We start from the raw sequence: 23,792 nt of genomic DNA, 5'->3' as shown, positions 1-23,792 counted from the left end.
ATTCACCAACATATAAACAAATCTGAATAAGGGACAACAGGCCTTCTCCAAAAGTACAAATGAATCAAATCTCTCTTAAAGTCTAATATTAAATCCAATACTTAAGGAAAATCAAACAATAGTGGGGAAAAGTTCTATAGGATATTTATAAGAGAACACTAGTATCTGGGCTTAAATCCTAATTCAGCCTCTTCCACTTCCACTGTGCACTACAAGAGACGCTTAACCCAAACCTGAGTCTTTTCATTTGCCAAAAATGGGCATTATCATCCCAGCCCTACCTAATTCATAAACATGCTATGGGGAGATACAATAATACATAAAAATGTGTGAAAACGATAACAGGCTACATAAAATACAAGCTATTATTTATCGTAAAAGTTTAGTGGAAATAGTTTTCCAAGGCTTTGACTGTTTGGTAGATAAAAATTCACTGAAGTCAAATTTTTTTTTTTCCATTTTCCCAACACAAACACTTGAAAATACTTCCTAATTCAAAAGCTGGCATCTTTGTTTCTCATTTGGCAAAAACATTTCCCCCCCTGGGTTTCCAGTGGAACTGAAATGAGTTTGACTGTTTTTGTTTAAGATTATCAACAAAAACCTCTCCAAATTATGCAGTTTCTATGCCAAAACACATTCTTTATGCAGCACAGTTGTAGGAATATATCATATGTGAACAACTGCTGGACCACAAAGAAGAATCAGAATAGCATATTTTTTCTATCCTTTAGGAAAATGTGAAATATTTTAAATATGTTCATGTCCAGTGGTAGATTCTTTTCAATATAACTTTTTATTTAACAGCAACATATTATTAAAAACAGGCAGAAGGAAGCTCTACTAAGTAATGTTTCAGAAAACATGTTTCAGATGAGTTCCATAGTTAGCTACATCATCATTATCATCATTGTAAATATCATTTACAGAGCCCTTACCATGTGCTAGGCATGTTTTAAGCCCTTTATATTTGTTAACTAATTTAATCTTCATAATGACCCCATGAGATTGGTAATTTTATCTTCACTTTACAGATGAGAAAACTAAGATGTAAAGAAATCAGTTAACTTTTCTAAGGTAACACAGTATTAGGTGATTGAGGTGGAATTGCAAATGTAGCCGCATGATTCCAGAGACTGTGTATCTAGCCACAAGACTATTTTTCTGGGCAGTGGGTAATTCATATGCAGTAAGATCAACAGCTAAAATATTCACTAGCCAGCAATTTCCAAAAATATTTAAGTATATTTAAAATTTTACTTTGTCTATCTCTTATGTTGAGATCTCTAAAGGAAACCTTTGTAATTAAAAAATTTTAAATCTAAAATTTCTAAAGAATTACCTGGTGAACCTGAGATTGGTCTTCTTAAGAAGGGTGTATGTATATGTATGCATGTGTGCATGCGTATGTGTGTGTATACATACACCTCTCTGGTATCAGACAGTGTGTCTTCTCAAAAAGGTAAGTGCTCAATCACATTCATTACAAATTCTTAAGAGCTATAGAGATGTTCATCTGGCTACTTCTGTTGAATTAGAGTAATTTACTCTAAGTTCTACCTCTAACATCCCCCAAGTTGAAAAATACGTATGTGGTTAATTTATAAAACATATCTGTGCTAATTCTAAAACAAATGAAGGAGAAAATAAACCTCCAAGGATCAAAACTGGTTTTATAGGACATACACTCAAACTAAATTTATTTTTATTTCAAAAATAATACCTTCACAAGTAAGAGAACCTACATACAGAGTTGAAATGGACAATATTGTCAGAGACTGAAGTCATGTGTTTAGTTTCACTTGTAAAAGCCACATAAAACCTTTACCAAAATGCACACTTGTATACAAGGTTAATAGGATTTTTAAAAATAGAAATAATGACGCTTAGGCAGCTGTCTATGCCTGGGTGGATTTATGCACAAAACAATGAAACTAATGACAGGGAAAAGGAACTAAATCATTTTTGAGAATCTACTGCTCGTCAAGTACAATGCTAGTCACTTTGCATCATTTACCTAAAATATTTGCCTCATTTACCTAATGTATTCTTCATAATAACTATCCCAGATAGGTATCATTCCCATTTTATTAATAATAAAAATAAGGTTTAATACCTCCAGATAGCACCACAGTACAGAATTCAAACCCAGGTATATATGGCTCTTTCCATATGCTGTACAACCTACATAAATTAAGTAACTAGTAAATCTGAAAGTTATACCAAAAATCTGAGTAATGTGGTTTCATGTCTTAAAATATTTTTGAATATTTTTTGCATTTATTCACATAGCTCATATTCAATTTTTGCTCTCCAATCAGATCAAGATTTTTCAAAATACTACCTTTATATTGGCTTGGAATTTTAGTTATTATAGTTACTCTTTATTGAACACCATGCATTGTATGAGGTGCTCTACAGGCATTTACTCTTTAAATTATCATAACAACTAGGGGCACCTGGCTGGCTCAGTCAGTAGAGCATGTGACTCAGTCTTGGGGTTGTGAGTTTGAGCTCCACATTGGGCATGGAGATTACTTAAAAAATAAATGGTTATAACTCTATGAAAATATCTTCCATTTTACAAGTGAGAATACAAGTTCAGAGAAGTTAAGTAACCCAGAGGTGACAAAATCAGAGAAAGAAATCTGAGGTCTGTTCAACTTTAAAACCAACAGCATTGCTATTGTGCTAGATGGAATATTTTTGAAATTGCAAATTCATTTTCCCAGATCATTTCCAAAAAGCAGTTATGATAGCGCTTCATATATGTCAAAGAATCTCCACACTTGTTTTTCCTATTTATTTCTAACACTTCTCTGAGGAATGGAGGGCAATATTTATTATTTCACAGGTAGAAAAAATGAGGTTCAGAAAAGTTGTGGAGAAAGTGCTTTTTCTACTACGCAATGTTGGTGTCCGTCTCCTGGAAGTAGAACTTTCTGAAAAGCTATATATATAAATCCTTCGTTTGCATAGATCACTAATTTTACTAAAAAACACAAAAACTCCAGTGCATAATGAGTTTCATTGATAAAAGTCTCCAATAGAATACTTACTCTCAATTCTATTACATATGTTCAAAAACATTAAAGGTTTTCTCTCACCTTATTTCTGAACTATATCATACACTAAACATCTTTAAACTTCGGCAACAGAAATATAGTGATGCTTGTGACAGTTTTTGACTTAAAGACTATTTTTTTTTCTGATATTAATAGAGCCACCTATGCTCTATTTTATTTAGTATTTGCTTGGAATACCATTTTTCCATTCTTTCACTTTTAGCCTGACTGTGTCCTTAAATATAAAGAGGGTCTGTTGTAGATAGCATATAGTTGGGTCTTGTTTTACTGTCCACTCAGCCATTCTATGTCTTTTGATTCAAGAGTTTAATACATTTACGTTTAAGGTAATTGTTGATAGGAAAGGACTTACTTTGCCATTTTGTTGTTTTCTGTATTGTAGTTCTTTTGTTCCTTTATTCCTCTCTTGTTGTCTTCCTTTGTGTTTTGTTGATTTTTGGTAGGGGTATGCTTTATTCCTTTCTCTTTGTATTTTACGTATCTTCTATATGTTTTTTGTGTGTATGTTTTTGGTTACCATGTGACTTGTTAAAATGTCCATACCACCCAAAGTGATCTACAAATTTATTGCTATATCCATGAAAATCCTAATGGCATTTTTTTACAGAAATAGAATAATCATCATAAAATTCATATGGAACCTTTAGGCCCAGAATAGCTGAAGTGATCTTAAGAAAGAACAAAGAAGCTGGAGGCATCACACTTCCTGATTTCAAACTAAATTACAAAGCTACAGTAATTAAAATATTATGACACTAACATAAAGACAGACCTATAGCAATGGAATGGAGAACCCAGACATAAAGCAACACATATATAGTCAACTGATCTTTGACAAGGGTGCCAAGAACACACAATGGGGAAAGGACAGTTTCTTCAATAAGTGGTGCTGGGAAAACTGGATATCCACATGCAGAAATGAAGGAAGTTCCTACCTTACACCATACACACAAAAAAAAGATGGATCAAAGATTTAAACCTAAGACCTGAAACTGTAAAACTCTTAATAGAAAACAGGGAAAAAGCTTCTTGACATTGGTCTTGGCAATGATTTCTTAGATATCACACCAAAAGCAAAGGAAACAAAAGTAAAAATAGACAAGTGGAACCATGTCAAATTAAAAATCGTCTGCATGGTAAAGGAAACAACAGAATGAAAAAGGCAACCTATGGAATGGGAGAAAATATTTGCAAACCAGGTATCTGGATAATATCTTTGTTAATAATAACAAAGTTTCAGTTCTCTAAGATGACTAAGTCCTAAAGAACTACTGTATGGCATGGTGTCTATAGTTAACACATAAAGAAAGGGCCACGAGGAAACTGGAATGTGTTGAACACGTCTATTACCTTGATTGTGATGACAGTATCACAGGTGTTTGCATAGGTCCAAACTTATCAAACTGTACATATTAAAGAGGTGCAGTTCTTTGTATATCAATTATACCTCAATAAAGCTATTTTAAAAAAGAGAAATGTTAGTGATGTTTGAATGTAGTTACTCATTCAAAGAGGGTAACTAGTGCTCCACAGAAAGCACATTGTCTTTTTACCTGGAACTATCCCATACATCAACTCTGGTTACCATGAAATCTTGGGTTAAAATAAATCTCCAGTGATGCTCCTTTCATACACTTCTACCAACTTCTACCTTAGCTCATGAAATTATCTCTTTATTCACTATTAGTGTTTGGATGTTGGAAATTTGCCCTAGGTTTTACTGCAGTGTTAATCAAATTGGGGTCATAATCTACAACAGTTTTCTGAAGAGACACTAGCCCCACCATTTAAAAATGTTATTAACTGTAATAAGCTGAGTTTTTGTAACCACTTACTTGTTGAGAGGCAGAATTGGGTTTAGATTCAAATTTGAGCTTTACCACATACTGGCTGTGTTCATCACTAGCCAATCATAGCAGTTTGATCCTTGGTTATCTAGTCTGTAAAACTGAGATTACTTATACCTACCCTAGCTCACAGGGTTGTTGGGAAGATCAAATAATATAATGTATGTAAATCACCAAGTACAGATGGTGGCCCTAAATAAGTATTACTTTAATTCCCTTGTTTTAAGAACTTTAAAGATGACGCTTAGATGGGGACGAGAAGTAAAAAACCAAAAAATTACCCTCACCACCCCACCCCCAAATACTCTGCAAACATTCATATAGTATACAAATTAGAGCAGAGTGCATTCTCTTCCATCAGGTTCATTTACTTCAATTAGCATAACTTGAATGCAACACACTAAGGTTTAAGATATTAGTTTAAAAAAACTATTTCATTGAGACAGTTTTGCTTAAATATTCGTATAAATACTTAATATGCTAACTCTTAATTAATCATGAGCGCCACAGTTTCTAGATTGAGTAGCTTAGTTACATCTGAAGGATAGAAGATGGAGAATTTTTCAATCCTTCAGTCAAAAATGTACTGCTTTGTGAATGACAAAACACATAACATTGGGAAAGAACATTTTAGGCTGTTCTTGGGAACCATGAAATTTGCATTTCATAGAAGGGATTTAATTAAACTCCATTGGAAAAGAAGATGCTGGAAACAATTGCAGGCAATTGCTTGCTTGGTCCACTGCCTCCCCTGTACTTATCACCCCTTGCAGCAACAGAGTAGGAGCTGACCCTCGTCACCTGAACGCTGTACATCTCAGTTGGTGAGTCGAGTAACAGACAGACAAAAAGACAGGCCATCATATGATTTCTTTTTTCTTAATTTGAGAGTACTTTTTTGAAAAAATAGATTGCACTACATAAACACTAACTCTCTCAACTGATGAGCCATTTCTTTCTTCTTGAGGACCATGGTACAACTAGGATTTCTCTCTTATCTTTTCCTTTGTTTTCGCTTTTGGCTACCGGTATAGATAAACTAGCTGAAAGCAAGTCTTATCAGGTCTTCTTATTTCTTATGTCCAGATAGTTAGGCTTTGTATTGTTTTTAGTGACCCTTCATGTATTCTTCTTTCATGCAGTCATTCAACCAACATTGTACATCTACTCTGTGCCACAGATACAGAAGTAAACAGGGCCCTAGACCAGCAGAAAAAGACACACAAGAAAGGCATTGATAACTCAGTTTGTTAAGTGCTATAATAAAGATATGCCCAGATTGTAGTGCTGGAAACACAAAGATGAGGAAATACTCCTGAGCTAGAAAAGAGTAAAAATAAGGAAACCCATGGACACTATACTATCATTATTTGTCTGACCCTCCATCAATAGTCAAAATGAGCTCCTTGGGTTCAAGAACCTGATTTATTTCACTAACTCATGTTCAGTACACTTTTGCGGAGGTGATCTGTAGAAATACAGCAAAATGTACTTTCTTGAATATCTTATACACACACTCACACACACACCTTTTTCCCCTCAAAAGTAGAGTTATTTTTGGTAAAGAGAATAAGGACTTAACTAATATTAACCTGTAGAGAACAAGGTAGGTGTGGCAGCATATACACTCATATCTGTTCTGTTTTGGGTTATTTCCTTCCTACTTTAAAAATTCTAGTGATTTTCTAAGGCTTATGATATCCAGGCCATCTAGATAGAATACCAGCTAATTTCAGTTATCATTAATTACTAATTTCTGAGGTATATGACACCTTTAAGAATTAATTAGGACTTCCGTTTCATCTTTATAGCATTTCTATCATCTATTACAGTACTTTTCTCACTGTAATAAGTAAATGTCAGTCTCCCCCCCAACAAACTCAGGTCAGGAACTGTGTTTTTGTTTATCTCTGGATGCTTAGTCAGTGCTGTGCAGATTGCCTGGAACAGAGAAGACCTTCAATAATATTTGACAAATGGATGAATATTTACCAGTTCTGGTTGTCTAAGAAACTTTATATTATTAAACTAAGTGTATCACTCAGAGATAAATAATATACTCATAATAACTCATAACAAAAAAATGGGTTTCCTCTCTTACCTCTTCATTTTGTACATGAATTTCTAGCTATTTTCCTAATTATAATGGGACTATAATTCTATTATTATTCCTAATTTCTAAAAGGGTGGCTCTCTAACATGCTAAACACCAAGGCCTCAACAATAAGCAAAAAGTGCAATTGCTTGAGGTTCACTCCTGTCAGGGCGTCTACAATGGTCATGTACAAATTAGGACAAGAACAGCAGAGAGCTTTCATTTGTTTTTCTCTCACTTCATTATTTTTATCTGATTCCAAAAATCCATTTTCTACTTTTGACTTCTCCAAAGTTCTAGATCTTTATTTTTAACTGATTACTAGATATTTCCCTCTATCCCACCTCTACCCTCATAAAACCTGATCAATATTTGTTTACTCCATCTTGGTTTCCTTTTCTCAAAAGTCGTTCCCATCTTTCAATGTCCATCTCAAAGGTCATCTCTTCCAATGCTACTCCAGGCCTGTCATTCTCTTTGCAGTTCTCTTATTGCATTCAACACATCCTCCCAAAGCTTTTGCATCCCTGCACACCATCTCCAGTGAAAGCACTTGGGAGTTTCCTGAACATCCATGCTCTCCCCCATTTTCATGCTTTTGCAAATTCTGCACCAAGCTACAATGCTCTATCCCCATTCCTGTAGTCGTCCACTGAAGAAGTTACCAAACCACTGTAAATGTTGAAATACACTGTTGTTTTTTTCAGTCGACTCTTCACACTTGTGGGAAGGTACATTTAACAAATTTATACCCTCTATATCTAATACAGTGCTCAATAAACATGTGACGAATGGGTGGATGATGCTTAAATGTATAACTAGCCTAAGATCCTAAGGTAAAATTTAAAAAACACAAAAATTGTAAAATGGTGGGGTCACTTTGAAAAACAGTTTGGCTGTTCCTCAAAATGTCAAACATAGTGTTTCCATATGACTCAGCAATTCCACCTCTAGGTTTACACTTGAAAGAAATGAAAAGATATGTTCTCACAAAAACTCATACACAAATATTCATGCCAGTTCTTTTCATAATATCACAAAAGGGGAAATAATAAAAATGCTCATCAACTGACTGTTGCACATCCACATTATGAATATTACTTAATCATCAAAGGAATAAAGTACTGATGTGCATTACAACACAGATGAACTATGAAAACATTATGCTAAGTCAAAGAAGCCAGACACCAAAGATCACGTACTGTATGACCCCATTTATGTGAAACACCAGAACAGGCACAGAGACAGAAAGCAGACTGCTGGTTGCCCGGAGGTGAGGGCAGAAGGGAATGGGGAGTGATTGCTGATGGGTTCAGGATTTCTTTCCGGAGTCATGAAATATTTTATAATTAGCTAGTGGTTATAGCTGCACAACTCTGTGAATATACTAAAAACCATGCAACTGTATACTTTTAAAGGGTAAACTTTACAGTATATGAGTTTTATCTCAATAAAGCTATTACTGGAAAATGAAGACAATAATGAGAATGCTCTATCTGCTCCAGATTTTTAATCAGGGGCTTAATCTTTGAAGTTACAATACAACTCTGCTTCCTAGAACTTGTTTATCTTCCATCTTAATCAATTATACAATTATAGAAATGTTGGAACATTAAAAGACCCTTCTAAATTAACCCCTTCATCACCTTATAGATAAGAAAACTGAGCTCCAAGAAGGATAAATGACTTGAACAAGGTTGTATAGCTAATGGTGGGACCATGAAGACCTCACTCTCTGTCCAATCACACGTCTTTTTTCTTAGTTGAATTGACATCTTTCTTCCTGAAATTCCCAGGGTTTTTTTTTTTTTATTTAAAGGACAAAAATACCTTAAAAGGAAGAAGTAAGATCAATTTATCTTTCATATTAAGTCTAATAACTATTACTAGATTGTAAGAAATATTTTTAAAAGGCTAAGGAAATAGCTACATCTTTCTGCTTCATTGTAAGAATTGTAATAATTACATCTTTCTGCTTCTTACAATGAGAAAAGACAACTATTAGTATTTAAAGGTTTTACTCCTTAAAAATAACATAACATAAGATTTTATAGTAATACTTAGGGATAGCAACAAAGACCACTTCTTCCCCCCAGGAAATGGAAATAGACACTTAGCTAATACACTACATATCTGGAAATTTGCACCTGATCCTTCAGAGAGAAGTCAAATGTAATACACAGGAAAATATCTTTCCGAATATCATATTCTGAAGTTCCCCTCTGAGACCCATTTTTTGTGGTCTTTGTATAGCCAATGGCAGAAATAGGTGTAATAGGTAACTTTTGATGTAGTTATTCACTCAGGAGATTTTCTACGACAGTGAAATTTTCTTTGAAGTTCAAAATTGTTCTTTTCACCAAGCAGGACCTTTTAAATGGAAGAATTTTTCATTTGTTTCCACATGTAAAACAAAAATAAAAACAAAACATACTAAGTTTCACTGATAATATTTTTTGTTAAAAAAAAAAGCATTAGTCAACGTTGACCTTCAAAAGCTCATTGTACAAAACATCATCCTACAACTTACAGCCAGAGGGTAACTCAGTGATTGTATAGTGTCCTATTTCCCTGACTGGTGTCTACATGTATCCGAGGACGGCACATTTGAAAGGGAGTGTGGGGAGCTGAGGGGGTGGGATGGAAGGGGAACGATGGCCGTAATGACAAATATTGCTACACACTCACTTTAGGAAATTCTGGGCTAATTCAAAAAATATTTAATGAGCACTATGTGTCAGACTCCAGACCAGATGCTAGAGCGAAACAGGTGTATGCCAGGATTTCTCAGTGCCTCCACCAGGCTAGGGTTGACTATGACTTTATCAGCCATACACACCAGTTTGCCCGGACAGCCCGTTTGGAACGGCTGTTCCAGGATCAATAGCACTGCCTTTCGTTCCTGCCATCCTACCTGTGACTCTCTAAGTTCGGGAGTGTGAATCTAGTGTATAGATTTTCCTCAACTTATATGACTAATGAAACTCCTGTATCTACATTCCTACAGCCATCTCTTAAAATAGAAATCCACAGAATACGGTTCGGGAAATGCTGATCCACTTCATTCTCTCCATGTGATAGCTGAGGAAAGTCAGGCCCAGAGAGTTAAAGAGACTCAGCGGGAGAACGGCAGAGCCTAGGCCTCCTGGCCCCTTTCTCTGATGCACGTTCCCACACATCACTGATTGTCATACCAGAACACTCTTAACATGGAGTTTAAAAATCCTATTATTAGATAACAAGTATTACATATTTTCTCTTAATACAAAAACATGTCACTCAATTTTACATGTTAATTTCAACTTAAATGGAGTTCATTTTTTTTTCTTTTTAAATCATAACTGTAGAATTAACCAAAGGTACAGTCAGTGAGAGAACAGCACCTCATAGTCAACTCTTCAAGCTTGTAAGCCAAGTTTGCTTATTTTCTATTCTTTGCTTTCCCTCCACTTACTCTGGTAAATATGAGGTGACGGATTTCTTCATATCTCCAAAGACTCACTGGCCTCTCAGGTATGGATAAGGCGGGTGGAGAGGAGCTAATTTTATCAACTATCGGATTTTCCAGTACAAAGCATTCTGTATAATATTTTACTCCTCTTTATGGTTCCAAGTGTCCTTTAAGTAAAGATACTACTTTCCAATGAATCATGAACACTACATCAAAAACTAATGATGTACTGTATGGTGACTAACATAATAATTAAAAAAAGATACTACTTTCCTGGGCCATTCGGTACACCTATGAAAACTCCAAAGAATTTAAAATTACAATATAATCCCTTTATTCTTTCTGACTTTCTACATGCTTACTAACGAAAACTATGTTCTGATTCTGGTTGCACCAAAAGATATGGCCTTAAGATCATGCAAAGAATTCTATTTTTAAAAATCAGTTATTCACATTTTGGGTCACACATGGCCACTGCTATTTCTAGCTAACCATATTGTAGGTAACTTAGTTCTTTGACAGAAGAGGAAGTGAATGATTATATAAACTTTAAAAACACCTATTTCTTATTAGCTAAGAAGTACAAGTAACCTTTTTTAGGGGGGATAAATAAGTAGAAAATACTAGTCAAAACAGGGTTTAAACTTAGGAAATTCATTTCTGTACTATTTATTGTTTTGCCCATTACCAAGAAAAAGGAGTTCATATTAATCTTAGACAAGATAACCAATCAAGCAGATGAAAAGAAAATCACAAGGTGATTAAGGCTGAAGACCATTTCTAGAGAGAATCTATTCTTGGATTTGTAGATGGAGATATGAGATACATGTGGCAGAACATCCTGCTCATAATCAGACTGGAAGTTGTGATTGTGGTGCAGAGCTTTGACTTTTGGAATACAGCACTCTCTTCTGGGATTAAAAAAAAAAAAAAGGACTGCCTATGATAATTTACCATTTGAAGCAATAAACTTATTCACATTTAACTACTGTACCCAGAATCACCTGCTAAAAAAAAAAAGAATACAGATATTGATCACATCAAACATTTTCATTGAGAAGTTGGCACAGACACCCATACAGTTTATCATGGGTGGTCTCAGAAGCTTTCCTGTGTATGCGAAACAGAACTACAGGCCTTTTTGTACAAGTTCCTGTACATCTTGTCCATGCTGTTCTCAAAGATGGGTCGGTGGGATTTTCCTTTATAAGAGGCTGCCCTGTTGGACCAGTATTCACCATCATCCAAATGGAGAGTGCCACGTGGCCGCTGAAATGAGCTATAAAAAAAGGATATAAAATATTAAAACTGGTGAAACTCAATGAAAGGTAGTATTATATAAATCAAATATTACTGAGTACTTTATGGGTATGTGATACTCTGGGCTGTGAGAAATAAAAGACAATAAGGTCTGTGCCTTCAGAGAGTGACCCTATTCATATGAAACTATTACAAAACAGTAAAATGAAAATTGTGTCTGAGAGAGAGAGTTATGAAGAATTCAGAGAAGGGAGATGTGTGTGATGTGGTAAAAGCAGGGCGCAAATGCTGTGGGAAGGCCAGTCATGAGAGCTCTGGGCCTCTCAAGTCAGGCAGACACGGAACTAAGTAACAGCTCAATCCTTTATAAGCTGTGAACCCTGGGGCAATTTATTTAATCATCCTGAGTCTCAGCTTCCTTTACTGTATTTTCTGCACTATTGTTTTAAAAATCAAAGACAATATGTGTAAAGTATATGGTACAGTGCTTACTCTGCACACAGAAGTTATTAACCACGAGGCACTAAACTACTAGGTATTTTATAGATATTTATCTAAAAATCTGAGGATGCTCTGAAGTTGGTAGCTGTGGAAACTGAGGCTCAGTGAAGTCGACTTGCCTATGCCACTCAGCTAGTGACTGGCAGAAGAGAAAGAGATACCATGTCTGTGGCCTTGAGGCCCCTTCCGCTATGGCACACTGCTATTGTCCTCAAGAAGGAGTAGCTAAGAATTAGCCTGAATGTGAACCACTTCTGGAAAATGGAAAACAAGGCAAAAAAGTCTGTATTTGAAGTGACAGGGATCCAATTTTGAGGGTCATGAAGAAAAAAGAGAGAATGGATAGGAAACTATGAAACAGACCAGGACTAGGCTAATTATAATGAGAATAGAGAAGAAAAGGCAACTCCTTTTAAAGGTTTGATAGTACTTTAAAAAACATACCAAAGTTACAATTTTACTATCATAAATATTAAGTTCTGGGCTTAATATATTACTTGCTAGAAACAAAATGTTGACTTTTTCAAGGACTGAGTTTATTTTATTTTTTTAATAAATAACTGACCTACTTCAAGAAATTAATTACTTGTTATAGATAAGACTCTCAAGGCATGTTAGAGATTACGAAGTTTGTGTCATATAAAACTGTATGTTCTGGTTATTAAATGCCACAAATATTTTATTCATACATTTGGAATCTCACTTCAAACAATTTCCTCCTTGACTTATCAGTCCAATGATGTTACCTCTACTGTCAATTGTGAAACAGAAACTCTTAGGGCCGTATATCTGTAAGAAGAATTTGCTATTTGACCTGAAGTCAACCTAACACCTGAACACAATAAAAGAGATCACAAAAAAAGGCATGGAGTAGGCTGGGTTATCATTCTTGGAGCTTGACATGGTGTCAGTGAGGATGTAAAGTCATGAGAACAATTATACACTCACTTTGGAAGAGTTTGGCATAACCCAATAAGGTTGAATATGCAATTTCAAGCCAGTAATCCCACTCCTGGGTACCCCAGCAAAATTCTTACACATATGTACCAGGACACACGTACAGACATGTTCATAACGATACCCTTTGTAAAAAAGCTAAGGACTGGAAGCTACCTAAATATCCATCTACGTTAGATCAGATATGCATAAAATGGTATGTGCATACAATGATATAATATGCAGCAGGGAAAATTAATGATCTATAGCCACATGCATCAATGTGGATGAAACTGAAAAACCAACGGAGTGGAAAAATAGCAAATTCCAAACAATACACAGTTATACTTACATTTATGTAAGTCTAAAACAAGGAAAATTTAACAACTTATTGCTGAAGGATAGATTCACGTGTGGTATAACTATAAAGAAAAAAGGATTAATAGAAAAGCTATAATAACAGCTATCTCCATGGAAAGAGATGCAATTTCAGAGCATAAGGTGGCTTTGGAGGTATGGCTAATGTTCTATTAAGTTGGATGGTGAGTAAATGGGTATTCATTTATTATATTATTATCATTATTATTATTACTTAGGACGCACAAACCTTAAATATATCCCCGTTACAAGTAATATATGTGATATGTTTTTCAAAATTCACTTTTGTGAACCATGACAAGAGGTCTCTCTACTTCCTCATGGCTTTGCTAAGATGAAATTTTACCTCATATTTTCTAGTAATATTTACTAGATCCTGTCAAACTTTCTTTACACTTGGTGCTGCCTCTTTCACACTGGAAAATTTTGAAAATGGTAGTCTCTGGGATAACAAAGGTGTCTTAAAACATGATTATCATTACTTCTATCTTGTCCATTCAGTTAAGGAGGGATAATTAAGACAATTTCTAATAATGTCAGTATAATATTTAAAATTGTTCAAAAGGCCTTAGCCAAGTCTCAGTGCTCTTGCTTTGATATAGTTACATTTCTTTCATTAGCTTTGCTGAAGAAATAGTCTAGCCACTGAATACAATTTCTGATTTCATAGATTTTTTTCACCAAGCTTAACTCCTGTTGTCACTTACAACTTTTTTTTTTTTGACAGTTTGAGTCAAATGATAGGGAAATCACACACTCACAAATATATTAACAGAAACATTTCTACATCTTTTGTGCCTCTGCAACCGTATCTACCAGCCTAGGTCCCCACATTTGCCTGTGTTCCCTTCATACTACTTTAGGAATCCCACCATGTTGTGTTTTGCTTGGTTGGTTGTTTTTTGTTTATTTGTTGACTTGTTTTGCAACAAGTCATGAACTAATTAAAATTTCACAAAACACAGATTTGTCCTTATCTTCTTGTCCACAATCATCAACTTTACTACATGCTGATGGCCAGATAATAATGTTCTTTTCTGACACTGGGGAGGGTATGTGCTCTGGTAAGCGCTGTGAATTGTGCAAGACTGTTGAATCTCAGATCTGTACCTCTGAAACAAATAATGCAATATATGTTAAGAAAGAAAAAAAAAAAGAAGAATGTAGCAGGAGGGGAAGAATGAAGGGGGGGAAATCGGAGGGGTAGACGAACCATGAGAGACGATGGACTCTGAAAAACAAACTGAGGGTTCTAGAGGGGAGGGGGGTGGGAGGATGGGTTAGCCTGGTGATGGATATTGAGGAGGGCACATTCTGCATGGAGCACTGGGTGTTATGCACAAACAATGAATCACGCAACACTATATCTAAAACTAATGATGTAATGTATGGGGATTAACATAACAATAAAAAATAAAAAAAAATAATGTTCTTTTCTGAATTCTACATTTTGTTTAGTTGCCAGGCTAGTTCCATGATAAACCTACTCAAGAGAAGTCTGAATTTCTAACACACACCTCTACCTTGCTCTCAGAGAGGTAAAGCAGCAGTAGAGCTGTTAACTTTAAAAATCATTGTGTAGATTTCTTCTGAGAGTGTAAACCAAATTGCTACCCCTATCATCAATTAAAATATTTAATATTACCTGGCATAGATTTGCTACTGCTTTGCTTCCATTAGACAATACATTTTTTTTTTCATGTCTCAAAGCTATCTTAAAGTATCACCTCAGTGGCTTGCAATGAATAAATAAAATTCAGAAAGCTTTTTGGAAGCAAACATGAACCTGATAAGGTTCTGTAAAGAAGAGCTAAAGCGGCCAAAATACACATCCTGATGCTTTTAGATCTTGTAAAATTTGGCAGCGAGTTTATTTCTATTTAAAATTGCAAAATTCTTCAATTTAGTAAACAATGTTGTAATTCTCTGGAGAGAATTTAGGAATTAGTTCAGCCTGGAAGTCTGAATTGCAAAACAGAGATGTGAACACAGAACAGGTCCTAATATGGTCCACAGATAGGTGCAAACAAAGAGTATCATAATCCTAAAAATGGTATTTACTTCCAAACATGAAAGCATTAACTCTCTAATGAACTGTGGACATATTGAGTCAATTCTGATTTCTCATTACTGAGTATATTAATAAGTTTAAAATGTGTAAGTGACACTAAAAAGTTTTATTATAGTAATAGGCTTTTAAAAATTATACTTCTCTATTTTACCATGAGTATCTCCAGCATTCCTACACTCAAAGCATTTTAGTGAATTCCTACTAAACTCTAAAAAATACTGCATCAATGCTATATACCATTAAATGGTTACTTTCAAAGTGGGGATGATATTTTATTAATGCAGTGCATTTTGTTTTAATTAACTTACTCTTGCTTAAATAGGGAGCCCTGTATTTAATCATGATAATGCTATTAAGAAAAAAAAGACAAAAAAGAACAGACCAGGATAATATCCAAGAACTGCACAGCTTCAAATCCTAAGTGTTGAAAAGGCCTAGCATATAAGCAAAGAAGAGAAAGGTCTTAGGCAGTTTAGCATGAACTAGGAGACAAAGGACATTACTAATTTTTTGCTTCGAAAAGAATGAACTCACTTGAAACCCTGATGTTTCCTATATCAGTGTCAAATGAAGCCCAAGCATACACTACTCTATACATAGTCTTCAGACAAAATATCTCTAAGGTGATACCCACTGAAAAGAAGGTCAGAAGGTAAGATGGATATGCTACCCCCAAAATATTAATTCTAAGAAATAATTGAAAGGCCATGAGAATTATAAAATTGGCCACTTGCCATTTGTACTCAAAGAACCAGAGTTGAAAGTGACTTTAAAGATGATACATATTTTATATTTCAAAATTGTGATCTAAGAGTCAATATAAACATGCTTATATAATACAAGAGATAAGTTCCTTTCCATAATACTCAACAAAGGTTCCTATCAAGCAAAACTTTGACTGACAAAACACATAAAATATTTTTGAGGATGTGATGTATGCTTTAGAGGCACTGGATGGATGGATGGATGGATAGGTGGGTAGATGTATGTATGGATGGATGTATGGATGAAAAATAGGAATGGAAGTACTCACAAGTCTTGGAGTTCAGAATACATAATAGGAAGAGGATATATTATGGTTTAATAAAATCTGAAAAGTATTTTGTATTTTTAAAGATACCATATAAAGATAAAATGTCATTAAAGACATAAAAATTTACTGATAAATTACAGCAGTAGTTCTCAAACTATAATATGCATCAGAGACATCTGGAAGGCTTATTACGACTCAGATTACTGAGTCTCACCTCCAGAGTTACTGAGGTAGAGTCCAAGAATTTGGATCTCTAACAAATACCAGGGTGATGCTGATGTCACTGGGTCTAGAAACTATCCTTTAGAAAGCACTGAATTAGAGACTTTGTTTTCTATGGGAACAAAAAAGCTTAGGGAAAAAATTACATCTTGTCATTTATCTTCTTTTACCATTAGCAGAAACTATATAGTAAACTTTAAAAGAAGTATATTCAGAGAAATTTATTGAAGACTGGTTACTTATAGGTCATTTTTTTTCTCTTCCATGACTAAGAATGTGTAGAAATGAGCCACTGACAACAAATAAAGTCTAACAGCTTTCATTATTATTAATTCCTTTCTTGATTCCTTATCTAGACATGTTACTAAATATCACAATCAAAATATGAGTTTACTTAAATGACAGAGTTTTAGCAATGTAACTGATCATTATTAATAAAGAACCTAATTTTAACATTGGAACTATTTTTCTAAATTGAGCTATTACATGTCAAAGACCTTGATGGGCAGTCAAAAACAAAGATAAGTAACATATCTGTGCCTTCAAGGAGCTCACATTTAATAGAAGAAGACAAGATAGACACATAATGAAATAGTTATTATGAGAAAAATGTTCCTAATTGAGTTGAAATACACGAGAGGAAGTGGCTAGATAAAGGAGAAAAATGCCTAACAGTCTGTTGAGGTCATGAAAGGATCTCACAAGAGGGAAAAACCTGACTTTAGTCCTAGAGAATAAGTAGGCATTCACTAGGTAAAGAAGAAGACAGACATTATTCCAGGCATCATATTATAACAGAATCAAGGCATGGGACAGTTTGGAGTATCATGAAATACCAGGTATATCTGGAGAGGTAAGAATAAAGTAAGATTTAACTGTTAGGAGTCAAACAGAATTTTATCTTGGAGTGAATAATGAGCCTACAATAGGAGGACACAGAAGGGATTTCTATTGAGTGGGAGATTGAATCAAGATTACTCTAAAATCTCCTTAGCCTCCAGCATTATTTTTAATAATATGTATATAGGGGACAAGTGGTCTTTATTTAAACACAAAAAAATAGTATTTTAAACTGACATTTTAAGTCCTCCCTCCGGTTTCATGAATGCAGGTTAAACTCAGTATCATTAACAGGTCCCTAAAGAACATCTCATTTATTTTTATTATTCTTTTCTGACTTCCCTCCCATACTTTGAGTAAAGAGAACTAGACATAAAACTGATCTAATATAGAGCACAGCTGTGATACTTTAGGAGTATTTGCATGTTTTGCCCTGGTTAAATAAAATAAGAAACATATTTTTTATTCCTAAATGCAGTTATCACTAAAGCTTACACAACTATAGTTCAAGCATATCATCATGAACTACTAGTTATTATGGCTCTCGAATCTCACTTGGGATTGCTGTAATAGTGTCTTCCATGTCATCATCCAATCGGCAGTTCACCTAACACTAGTTCAGACCATAATCGCCTACTTGTTTATGAGAATGTCATAAAATCACAATTCTTACTGAAAGTTATATTTAATGTATTATTTTCTCATGATCTATTTAGAAAATTAAATTAGTCTGCAAGACTTGGTAGTCCTAAAACCATTCTGGTTGCTTAGTAGTATTTTTTTAAGCGGACAACAAGTTGGAACATTGGACATGCCCTGGTGTCAATATTAAGTCTAACTACCAAGGTCATATTTTTGTTTTAAAAAATGAATACAACACTGCCCTGTCCTAATCATCAGAGACTTTTCTAGACCCCTCAGCTACAATTTTTACAACACTTTGAAAAATCACATAAATATGCAGCACCCCCAATATTTCTGAATATCAACATACCTTCTAGACAAAATTTGTTTAAAAAAATTAAATCTTAAGTATTTAATGAAAAAGGATTTTAAGATACTTGAGTTAATAACACAAGATCCAATGAATTCAAATTAGAATCAAGTAACATTTTTCTCACTTAAAAATGAAAGCTTATTCTTATTTAAGAGATTTTTAGTCTGTATATTATTTAGATTTTTTTCTTCCACTTGTTAATATTAAAGACAGCCTTTTGGCTATTTATTACATCTTAGTAGATTCATCAGATTAATCAGATAGTGATCAGTAGGGAAGAGATGAAAACTACAGTCAAGCCTGTGTTATTCAAAAATATTCAGCTGCTGGGTACCAGAGGGGAGGGGGTGGGAGGATGGGTGAAGTAGGTGATGGGATGAAGGAGTGCACTTGTGATGAGCACCAGGTGAAGCACGGAATTACTGAATCACTATACCGTACACCTGAAACTAAGATAACACTGTATGTTAACTATACTGGAATCTATAAAAACAAACAAAAATATATAGTCAAAATTTTAATTACTCAGTTCTGTTCCAAATAATTTCACAATAAAACAGTACATTGAGCATATTTCTACTGTTAGTAACCTGAAAAATATTCAGTATAATAGTAAATAGAAAACAGTTTATATTATTAGCTAGTTCCATAAAAGAATATGGTTAAAAATTTTAGGCAATAGTCATAAAAGGTCAATTCACATTCTAATGATGAACTGAAAATTATTTTTATCCTTACTTCTCTCTTTTTGTGACCAACTCCCATCTATATGAAGCATCACTCATGCCTAGTCTTTAATTAGGACCAATGTTCAAATAAGATAGTTATGCCAGAAGTACACAACAATATGGAGAAATTTAAACATCCTGAAAACTGAAGAAATCTGAACTATACAGAGCAGGTACTAAAAAGCCCGCCAGGACCCTGGGCACTGGCAAGGATACCACTGCAAAGGCCTAAAATTTCCTAAAAGATAGGCAACATGTAAGAGAGAGGGAGGTTGGCATGGGTAATAGATTCTTCCCAAACTCCAGCTCCAGATCCCAAAACACTTCAAGTAAAAGGTCACTTAACAACTCCTTGATAAGAGATTTCTTCCAAATGAATCTTATAGTCAGAGGACAGAAGACCTAGGCCAGCTAGCATGCATAGGCTGCCATGTACAGTAACAGGCACTCCAATTTCCCATTCTGCTCTTCCTGCAGAAAGCACGGACTCTCTGCTACACTCCATGAATGATAACCACAGTGCACATCTAGATTGTAGGATCAAGTATTGAATCCTAGGCATAATTTTGATGCAAAGCATGAAAGAAATAATTTTTATCTTTTTTTTTTTTTAAAGATTTTATTTATTTATTTGACAGAGAGACACAGCAAGAGAGGGAACACAAGCAGGGGGAGTGGGAGAGGGAGAAGCAGGCTTCCTGCTGAGCAGGGAGCCTGATGTGGGGCTCGATCCCAGGACCCTGGGATCATGACCTGAGCTGAAGGCAGATGCTTAACGACTGAGCCACCCAGGCGCCCCAATAATTTTTATCTCTTTATCAATATTCTCTATTTGATGAGTCATTGCCATTATATATGCTTTTAATTCTTTAAACAGGATTTCCTTTAGTTCTTTGAACACAGCTGCTAAATCCAATATCTGGGCCTCCTCAAAGACAGTTTATAGTAATTCATTCTTCAATCGTATGGGTTAGATTTTCCTATTTCTTGCATGTCTCATAAGTTTTTGTTGAAAACAATATTTTAGATAAAAACTGCAACAACTCTTGATTTTGACCTTACCAGGGTTTTGTTTTTGATTATTTGTTTAGTGTCCTGCCTGCACTAATGCCTGAAGTCTGTTTCCCTTGCCCTGTATAGTTTCTGATGTCTCCTGTTCCTTTCTTTTTTTAAAAAAAATTATTATTTCTACTTTTAAGTCGGACTCATAGGGGCTGCCCCTGGGTCAGCATAGGTTAGTGACCAGCAAATGACTGGTCAGAAAGGCTTCTTCCATCTTTTGCCAATGGATCTATGTGTGACTTGGAATATACGTTCAAAGTTTATCCAGTTTGCAAGCCTGCCCTGAATATTACTTTCTGCCTTCACAAGGCCTCACATTCAGCCATGGACTAATGGCTCCCTAAGGGCCTCTCCAGTTTTTCCTGAACATATTTACAACCTTACAGATACACATAATGTTCCAGACTACTAGGGGTAAGTACAACTTTATCAAGACCAACTTTGGCTACCTGGACCCTGGATCTTTGTTATCTGTCCCAACAAGTAGTTAGACCTCTAGCCTTCTCTTATTGGTTGCCAGTGGGATCATTATTGTTTCTACTAATCTCCATGTACATGGGATTTCTCATGCTCTGCTCCATATAGCCAGTCTCTTCTGGCTGACACTCTCTCAGCATGACTGCCCTAAGAAGCTGGGCACTGGGAGTTCTGGGCAAAATGCCAGATTCCCACTGCCCTTATTGAGGCTCAGTAGATTTTCTCAATAAATGCTTCTTGATTTGTTATATGCCTTTGGTCAATTTCTAGAGTCTTAAAATTGGTGTTTTTGACAATTCTGTCTAGTTGTTGCTTTGTGGAAGAGGATTTGCTGAGCTCCTCACTCAGCCATTCAGGGGTCCATGCAGACTTCCTCAGGACCTCTGTGTCAATGTGTGTCTGAGAGGGGTGATATTAAGCCAAGACCCGAAACCCCCTCGATTTCTGCTGATGGAAGCCTTCGCGTGTAGGTTCTCTCATCTTTGAGATGGAAAGTAGAACGAGAGTGACTCCTTGTCCTAATATTTAATATGACTTAGGGATAAAACTAAAATAATATCCTGATCATCTCAGTAGCTTCTGGAGCTAATATCAAATATACTCTTATAAAAGGTCTTGAAGTTCTGACCACTTGGTCCTATCAGTCTAAATGTATATATAAGACAAGTGGCAAGGAATATAAAGAAATCTCAAAAAAAATGTATAAGCAGAACTTTTCTGATACTCTGCTTAACTCTTACTTGAGGGGTACCAAAATAGTCCCAGGTAAGCCATTAACATTGCTTGGTGAACTGGAAAAAGAACCAATACTGAGGTTTACAGCAAACTTTAAATACAGACCAGTGCTTTTCAAAATGTGGTCCTTACACTAGCTGCATTAGAAGCATCCATGATATTTCTTAAAATGCAGATTTCTAGGACTCACCTTCTAGGTAAAGATTTAGCATCTAAGGGGGTAGGAAGAAGAACTCTATATTTTTAAGATGCAACCCAGGTAATTATTATGCATACAAAAGTTGAAAATCAGACACTTTCCTTTATCAACCCTATCCATTCTTACCCATATTAGAATCAATTATATGGATTAAGAACCAAAATTGAGATGTTAATCCATATAGTAGCAATCTGGAGAATAGAGCTTTAAGTAAATAATAATAATAAAGGTAAAAAGTCTTCTTCCTCAGGGTGTGGACTTTCTTGGATCTCCTTTTTCCTGTTTGGATTGCTTCTTCAAACTCACCTGTAATATGCTACTTCCCTTGATGGGAGGCCCAGGTTGCCTGTTGGTTGGGAAGCAGTAGCTTTGGGAAAGGAGTTCACATTTATACTCTGTGTAAGGGACAAAAGAAGTCCTCACATGTTCACAGAATACCTAGCCTAACTTATCAGGTAAAGATCAGAAAATTCAGTCTAAAACTCAAGTTAGCAATAAAACATATTCCATTATCTGGAGCTTTTTTCTTATACTTGTTTTTCAGGAAACCCAGGAAGGTGGAAGCCATGTAGTAATAAGCACCAAAGAATTCAGAGAACCGTCAGTTACATAAACTCACAATTTATATTACTTTTAATACCACATTCTATGGCAACTGACATAGACCTTTTAAAAATCTTCATGACATTTGCTAGCATAATCTTGCAAAAATTTTGTTATTACTAACATTTATGAAATGTTAGGCTAGAAGAACAGTTTTTCTTATGTTATTAAAAAAAAGCTTACTCATGGTCTAAAATTACGGAAACTGTTGTTTGAATGAGAATAAATATGCCTGAAAATAAGCCCCGGATATGTGGATTGGCAGGACAGCCAAATACACTATAAATCTTAAGTAAAATGGGGGCGCCTGGGTGGCTCAGTCGTTAAGCGTCTGCCTTCGGCTCAGGCCTGATCCCAGGGTCCTGGGATCGAGCCCCGCATCGGGCTCCCCGCTCAGCGGGAAGCCTGCTTCTCCCTCTCCCACTCCCCCTGCTTGTGTTCCCTCTCTCGCTATGTCTCTCTCTTCAAATAAATAAATAAAATTAAAAAAAAAAAAAATCTTAAGTAAAATGAAAAGTATCACCGTTAATTGACTATATTTGTTTTCATTGAAAAGTTGCAGTAATGCAATCATTGAAGTATTTTAATAGGATTTTATATAGTTAAAAATAAAACCTATTAATAACTAATTATTAATTTGAGTCTAAATCTCCCACAAATCCAGCAGATTAAAAAGCAGGTTACATGTATGCCAGCTGTGAGAAAGATCTCAACACGCTGCATTAATCTAGCTCATACCTATACTCTGGGTCACTGTCATAGGCAGAGTCTCTGTATAAAAGACCTCTTTTCAGTTCCAGTTCATCTTCTTTCTCTGGGTCTCTCTCATCCTGAAAAATTTAAAGATTTCCATTAATTCATTTTATAATTAAAATGATGCCTGTTTCTTTGGGAAATGTTCTCCCTCTCCCCCATTATAAGAAATGAATTAAATGCTTGGATTTCTTAGGAAAGAAAAAAAGAGTAGGTGAGAATTCATTATTCTGTTCAATAAAATATAGTTTTATTATATTTTTCTAATAAGGCTTATCAAAGACGAGACACCTGGTAGATGTTTCCTGCATCAGTAAATGAACAGGAATGGTTACTGTATGATATGTAGTAAGATATATAGTAATACCTTACACATTGTTATGTGAACTCCTAAAAGATTGTTCCTGCACTCTGAAGAATAAGTACCTGGGAAACTTATGCAAATGTAAGCATTCTAACATGTACCTATTATTCATAAGCTAAAATGCAACAATAAGCCACAAGAAACAAAAATGAAA

The 23,792-nt window shown here is 35.1% G+C and overlaps 1 protein-coding gene across 4 annotated transcripts in view; it reads right to left on the bottom strand.

Moving 5' to 3' along the window:
- Positions 1–8,523: 8,523 nt before the first annotated feature.
- The window catches only part of SPATA6 (spermatogenesis associated 6), a 135,776-nt gene continuing 120,507 nt past the window's right edge, over positions 8,524–23,792 (bottom strand). For 2 of the 4 annotated variants that reach the window (XM_032429500.1, XM_032429509.1), the window contains exons 12-13: positions 23,260–23,351; positions 8,524–11,758 (exon numbers count right to left, since the gene is read on the bottom strand). In XM_032429500.1, coding sequence (XP_032285391.1) covers positions 11,578–11,758; positions 23,260–23,351 — 273 coding nt within the window. In that variant the 3' untranslated portion in view covers positions 8,524–11,577. The remainder of the gene's footprint in view (positions 11,759–23,259; positions 23,352–23,792) is intronic. The other 2 variants (XM_032429517.1, XM_032429526.1) reach the window with 1 other exon arrangement.

The sequence above is a fragment of the Phoca vitulina genome, unplaced genomic scaffold (assembly GCF_004348235.1).
Source record: "Phoca vitulina isolate PV1807 unplaced genomic scaffold, GSC_HSeal_1.0 scaffold2, whole genome shotgun sequence".
NCBI classification, from domain to species: domain Eukaryota; kingdom Metazoa; phylum Chordata; class Mammalia; order Carnivora; family Phocidae; genus Phoca; species Phoca vitulina.
The sequence above is the reverse complement of the archived record's forward strand: the minus strand, read 5'-3'. Positions and strand labels throughout refer to the sequence as shown.